The sequence below is a fragment of the Poecilia latipinna genome, unplaced genomic scaffold (assembly GCF_001443285.1).
Source record: "Poecilia latipinna isolate Pla-1442-1.1 unplaced genomic scaffold, P_latipinna-1.0 Scaffold52, whole genome shotgun sequence".
In the NCBI taxonomy this organism is placed as follows: Eukaryota; Metazoa; Chordata; class Actinopteri; order Cyprinodontiformes; family Poeciliidae; genus Poecilia; species Poecilia latipinna.
This window is the reverse complement of record NW_015112668.1, coordinates 229687-236779: the sequence shown is the minus strand read 5'-3', so window position 1 is coordinate 236779 and position 7093 is coordinate 229687. Positions and strand designations below refer to the sequence as shown.

Sequence of the window (7093 nt, the reverse complement as noted above, 5' to 3'; positions counted from 1 at the left end):
TTTTATTTTCTTTTGTGTGGAGGCTGCTTGATCACTCGGTGGTGCGAGTGGGAGTACTGGGCTGGTGGAGGTTCATGGTTTTGCACAACCATCCGGCAAAGTCCACTTCCTCCACTTCTGATCGCTTGATAAATGTGTGATTCTGAAAACAAAGAGAAACTTTGGTTTGCAACATTTACTCTTACCCAGAGATCAAAAACAACAAAGGTCAGCAAAGACTGCATACGCACCATCAACATCTTCAGGTCCGCCCTCTCGGCTGGGTTTTTAATCAAGCTGCAGACACAAAAGAAAGTTGACATTTATAAATGTTCATGTTTTGCACCAAAATTCCCCATAACCATCGAACCCTTTCACATTTTCCTCCCATGACAACCACAAACGTTGTGGTATTTTATTGCGATTTTAAGAAACAGACCAACAAAGTTGTACATAATTGTGAAGTTGACACTAAATGATAAGAAGCAGGTCAGGAAACCATGGTAACTATGAGAACTGCAGAAATCTGCAGGTGGACAAATCTGCTGGCAGAACAATAGTCATTCATATTACATGTCTACCCTCGGATGGAGCTAAATACACAATCATCCTGAAGAAAAAAAACAGGTTAGTAGTTGTAAATTACTCTAGACTGATAAGATTGTTCACTTTCAAACAGGAATAGTCCAGACATACAGCCAGAGCCACAATGGAACGACTTGGGCCAACTTGTGTGTGTAATGTGGAATGGTTTAGGTCAACTGTGCTTGTGAGTTAAAACAATCAAGTCAAATCCCAGACATAAATCCACTCGACAATCTGTGGCAAGACCTCAAAAATGAAGTTTCTGGCTGTGATGTGACAAAATATGAATAATTTTAAGGGGTACAGCAACTTTTACAAGGCACACCACATCGCCAGACTATCTACGTAATGCAACATTTTCAGTCACCAAGTGGAAAAAATTTAATTAGAAACAAATGACAGTTTTCCAGCCATATACAAGTGTCCAAATAAATAGCACTCCTCATTCTGTGGCACTCACCATTTTGTCACAAAGTCCTGGAAGTCACTGCTGAAGACACCCTGTGGTAGCTTAGGCGGTGGCTGTGGAAAAAAACATCATCATCAGAAGAATAGCTGAAAAAAACAAACAAAAAAAGAAACAATATCGATCAGTTATTTTTCAGACCTCATTCACAATGTAGTCCAAAAGCTCAAAGATAGCCATGGCAGGTCTACTGTCCATCCCATGTCCTGCGGAGGAAACCAAAATAATGATCATAACTTCTTGGGATTTGTATAAGATCACAATGAGAACTTTAGTTTAAAAAAAACAAAAACGTTTGATTTCGTACCGCTCACAGGCCTGCCCGGTGGCCTCGGTCTAGCCATGTTGGAGCGAGGCTCTCCCTCTGCCCCGTCCATGATGGAGCGTCCAAAGATGGCTTCCAGTTCCCTGGCGTCTGGTGGCGGTATAGGGTAGCGGCCGATCGCCAGCTCCACCAGGGACAGGCCCATGCTCCACACGTCAGACTGAACCGAGTAGTGGGTGCCCTGCAGTCTCTCCGGCTGTTGAGAAACGCACAACTACGTCAGAGGGACCAGGTACAGCCAAGATGCCAGGGGAATGCAAGAGGGTTGGGCAAGGGGCTGGAGAGAGGCAGGAAGCGGAGGAGAAGAGAGGGGAGGGAAGGGAAGAGGCTGAGGGGATAGAGAGGCAAGAACGGGTGGGGTGTGATTTGGAAAAGAAGACAAAGAGAGAGAGGGTTTGGCAGGAAGGGGAAAAACAGCTTTACAATGTTTGAGTTGGACGTGTGTCCAAGCTCAGGTGTGTGACGAAAATGACAGCCAAAGGGCAACGACCTGTACCGTCCATAATGCTGCTTAGGAACAACTTTGTGCTCGGAAACTCCAAGTACACTGGGACGCTTGACCCCAGGCGTCTCAGACTGAGGGGGTAGGAGGACAAGAAAGAGCAAACACTCGTTTGAGCTCTTTCCTGGGCACAGCCCTCGCCTCTTGGCAAGGGGTGGGGGGAGCGAGGGGAAGGCAGAGGGCGGGTCTGGCTGAGCAAGAGCCGTGCGAGAGGAATGGAGAGGGAAAGTGGGGATAGGGCCAGAGGAAAAAAGGGGTGGGGGCGCAGGCGTGCAGAGCTGACTCACCGACATGTAGGAGCGCGTTCCAACAAAGGAGTTGGCCATGGAATCTATGAGCTGGCCGCTCACACCAAAGTCGCACAGCTTGATCTCCCCGCGGGAGTTGACCAGGATGTTGGAGGGCTTCACGTCTGCGGCAGAAGGGACAGACAAACAAAACAAACAAATGCACGTTACATATTCAGGGTTACGACGAGTGCTGTGCACAAATACACCAAAACAAAAAAAAAAAATTAATAAAAATGTTACGCAAACACGGATTACTGCTTTGTTGTCATATTATAGAACACCTTAAAGCTTTTAGACAGTTTTTTTTCTTCTTTTTCCAAAGTACATCGAGTGCCTCGCAAAAGTTTTTATACCCCTCGACTCCTCCCCCCTACTTTGCTGAGGTTTTGGGTGATAGAGAAGCACAAAGTACAACATACTTGTCAAATAGAAGGAAAATTACATTCTGCTTTCCACGTTTTCTAAGAACAAAATCGACTCATCTGCTCTGCTACCCAGAAGTAAAGTTTCTGTAAACAATATTACCCTTTAAAAAAAAAAAAAAAAACGTGGCTGGTTGAGACCAATGCACCACACTGGAGCCTTTTGTCACTCAGTCTTTGGTAGAAAGACAAATAAGAAAAAACTAATTGTGGAAAGTGAAATCATCACTCGTTTTAAATTGCGTGATTAATTGATTTATTGCCACGGATTGATTTATCGCAGATAAACTAAACCGTGACTGGACTCTTAAATGAACAAATGTGGCAAGGAGATCAGAAATCAAGGATGTAGCTAAAGGCCTATGGTAACTCTAGAAGCGCTACGGAGATCAACAGCTCAGTTAAAGGAAATTGTTAACAGGAACACTATTAGTCTTGCACTCCATAAATCTGTGAGCGTGGCATCATCAAATGAAATGTATGAGAAGCGTTTAAAGTTTGCCACAAGTTATGTAAGGAACACAGACGAAAGAAATGGGACAAAATCCTCAGTCACTACATGTAACATCTGCAGCCTACGATGTTTTGACTCGGGTCGCGGATGAAATTTAAGGACCAATTACACACATTTCCTTCCACTTCACAATTATACACTACTTTGTGTTGGTCCATCACATGAGGCCAAATACAACACATTAAAGTATTTTTGGTTTTCTCATGCAAAAAGTGGAAAGGTTCATGGAAAGGAGTAGCTGTGCATGAGTGCAGTGGCATTGTGCATAAGCAGTGGTTTCTGATGGAGAGGAAAAACAAAACAAGTGAAAATCCTCTTGACACACACACACACACACACACACAAAATTAGCAGGTTGGCCAGTTGAGTGGCTGACGGCTCAACTTTCACAACAATCGTCACACAAGCCCAGTTAAAAGTCTGCACAGAAATACAGCCTGCAAAAAATAATGGTGCCTTTTAGCAGAGGCCATGGGACATGTGAGCAATGACTGAGAAAGAGGTGGCATGAAAGAGCAGGAGAACGATGGAGGGAGACAGGGAGGGAGGGTCAACAGGGCGCGTCTGCTCTCTAATCACATCCGAGAGGCTGTAATTACCGCCTGAGCTCACAGACAACTCCATCCTGGAGTACCACCGACCCTGAAGACGGAGAGAAAACATCGCTGCAGTCCTCCAGCCGTAAACTCATAACAGGACAGCCACGATTTCTCACTGGTGCGATGTGGAAGCAGCCCTCGTTTTACACCATAAATCTAAATCGATCACAAACTGCTCACATTCCCAGATAAGACTTTATAATGCGGCGCGAGTAATAAATGTCTCGGAAACATTTAAGCGGCGTGTAAGCACTTTTCCTCATCTGAATCCGTGTCACCAGCAATTATAGAGTTAATCATCTAGATATCAGATTTTTGAACAAAATCTGTCTTGAATCATTAAGAGAGCGCTAGTTGTGATAACTTTTGTCAAAAGATTTAAGCAGGGCCGAGTGTCACGAGGGAATGACACAGACAACAGGAACAGGGGGGAGGGGGGGATGGGTGACAAAAGAAAATATGTTCACGAATCACAGCAAATGATCAAAAAGAAGTGGTTTTGGTAAAGACCTAAAACGAGCAGAAACGACAGCAAAAAAAAAAAAAAAAAAAAAAAAAATCTCCAATTTTTGTGAAGTCTTGCTACATTTGAGTTGTCTCAGTCACAGCTTGGAGCGGGTAAGGGCGTCACCACCGCAAAAACAAAATCTTACCAAGTATTTTTAGTCTAGTTCCTTGTGCAAAATGGCTTGGTCCACTCGAAATAAGACAAAACTATGACAAAACTTTTCATTATGACACAGGAGTCAATAATTCCTTAATATTGATGAAAAAGTACTTATTATATGTGAAATAATTTGCCGGAGGAACAAGACATTTTAACTTATACGGGGAAAATGTCTTGTTTCTCTGGCAGATTATTTCGCTTATAACTAGTACTGTTTGATCAATATTACAGAATTATAGACTTAAAACAAGATCCTGTGTCTTGCTGAAGAGTTACCTATAAGTTAGTTTTGTCTTGCTGCAAGTGTATTAAGATATTTGCACTAGAAACCAGACCAAAAATACTTGGTAAGATTTTGTGTTTTTCTAGTTAAACTTGAGCGTTTAAACGGCAAGCTGTTAAAACAGTGGGATTTGCTTTGTAGATAATTATTACCAATACATGCAAATGATACAGTCCTCCATTTTATGCATGTAAAAAAAAAAAAAAAATATATATATATATATATATATATATTTATTTATAGGAGACAAAACTCAGGATTGTTCGGTAAGCTTCAACCTTAGTCAGAATCCCGACTTAAGGATCTGTTGTTCTTGGAAGAAAAATGGGGGAAAAAAAAATCCAACATCCGCAAAAAAGAAAAGGCCTTATCAATTTAAATCTCATCTAATGAAGGCAACTTGAGACGACGGATGGATATGAAGAGGTTTTTAAAAGCTGTGCAGTTGGCTGAATCGACACAGATGCTGAACCGTGTATCACCAGTGAACATGTAAGGAATGCAAGTTTCCCACAAATCTAAACAAGCTGGAGGAAGAGTGGACCCAGACAAGCTGATGTATACAGTTACAATGTTCCAACTGCTCAGGTCTCATGCTGAGGCTCTTCCACGAAAACAAGACCATACCCGTCAGATCATATCTTTAACGATATGATCAACAAATGTTTACTACACAACCAGTGAAAGTTCAGAAGCTTCAGCCGTCCAACCTGAAAGTTGTGTTTAGAAGACGGTGATTTTTTGAGCATTGTCGCGTCCGATTTAAAAATAAATCAAAATTCTTATCCCAATAAATAAGGACACAATAATTGCCCAAGCGTACTTCTTAGTAATCTTCACAGGAGTTTGTATCAGAAGCTCTTAAAGTTTTGTGTTGGTTTTTTGACATTATCTAGTTATCAGGCATCAAGTCTAGACTGGACATTTGATTATATTATACTTTATACTCTTCGTATAATTAAACAGCTATAAAAATACTTCTTGCAGGGTTACTGCAATTTTCAGTAGATTAATCTTTTTAGCACAATTGCATTTTAAAATTAAATAAACTTACTTTGCAAGGAATCCAAGTAAAAGTAATTTTGTTAACTGAACTTGGAGTGTGTTGGCTCCAGCACGAGACTCAAGTGAATTCCAGCAACTACACACCAATTCCCCTTGAAACAGTGTGTAGTAAATATACTTTCCCATGAAGGAGGAAAAATAGAAAGCAGTAGATAGTCACAAAAACGCTTTGACTTTGACCATTTATGTTCGTAGTTATGTCAAAGGGCAGCATAACTTGAACTGTTCAGACAAAACTGGGAATGAAGCAATTTCTTAAAACAAAGGCAAATAAAATGAATGAAAGAAGCAATGGAAACAGCACATTGCACAAGTTTAGCAAATTATTAAATGTAATTAAAACCCAATACAGAAAATCACAGAACAATTGGTCTTTAATGCCTAAAATTCAACGAATAAACTTAACACCAAGAATCGGCAAAAACCCTGTTCTGTATACAAATAGCACAGCTAAATAATTATGCATTTCATGCCTTCATCTATTATCCATCTCCTTACAACTGCACATCAAGCATTGCCTCCTATTTCTTGTTTTAGTCGTCGCTCGCTGAGCTTCCTCTAGCTTTTGCAATGATAAGTGTGCTGTGGTGCAACAACTTCACTTCTCAGAAAACGAAAGCAGCCTTGAAAGATACCGACAGTCTGGAATGCCAAGATTTTAAAAGTGAACCAAATCTGCAGCATAAGTAAATGAAGGCTGGTTTGAGACTAAAGCATGCTTAGTAATTGCTGATAGTTTTCTAAATAAAGCAAAATTTGTTATTGTGAAAACAGTCCGATTGTGGCAGCCTCTAATCAGACTTCATAATCAAATGTTGTAATTCTGCTGTTAAACTGCAGGGTGTGTCTTTACCTCTGTGCATGATCTGATGCTTCTCTCGCAGATAAGCTAATCCCCTTAAGACCTGTAAGTAAGAGATTAAGCACTATTAAAGCATATATTTGCAACATTTTTTTATTTTTTTGCAGAGAGAATTAAGATGTCCCGATTTCTTCCCAGATATCCACTCAGGATCAAATTCAAGGCTGTTCGGAACGATTTGTGACAGTCTTAGCAAAGAATGAAAAGAACCCATCGTTCAATTTCACATTTAGCTCCAAATGATCAAAAAAAATATATATATCTGTGAATAGGTGGGTTCTACATGAGTGATTTTGAGTCACTTTCCACAGTAAAATCTGGGTGGAGTTCTGCTGTTTATACTGAACATGTGAATAAACATCCTGCAAAAGTTTTAATTGACTGCTAAAGTTGAATGTTAGATGTTCTGTATTGGCAAGTTAAAAACTTAAAAGTATAATGACCACGCATAAAAAAGTAAAAGTAAAAAAAAAAAAAAAAAAAAAAAGAAATCAAAAACAATACATACAGCTATTTTAAATTTTTCCCCGAGTT

At 40.5% G+C, this 7093-nt stretch overlaps 1 protein-coding gene across 1 annotated transcript in view; it reads right to left on the bottom strand.

The window, feature by feature from the left end:
- The window catches only part of map2k2a (mitogen-activated protein kinase kinase 2a), a 17277-nt gene continuing 10184 nt past the window's right edge, over positions 1–7093 (bottom strand). Inside the window, exons 5-11 of the mRNA XM_015051645.1 lie at positions 6551–6602; positions 2145–2269; positions 1338–1551; positions 1172–1236; positions 1025–1086; positions 231–276; positions 1–142 (exon numbers count right to left, since the gene is read on the bottom strand). Coding sequence (XP_014907131.1) covers positions 32–142; positions 231–276; positions 1025–1086; positions 1172–1236; positions 1338–1551; positions 2145–2269; positions 6551–6602 — 675 coding nt within the window. The 3' untranslated portion in view covers positions 1–31. The remainder of the gene's footprint in view (positions 143–230; positions 277–1024; positions 1087–1171; positions 1237–1337; positions 1552–2144; positions 2270–6550; positions 6603–7093) is intronic.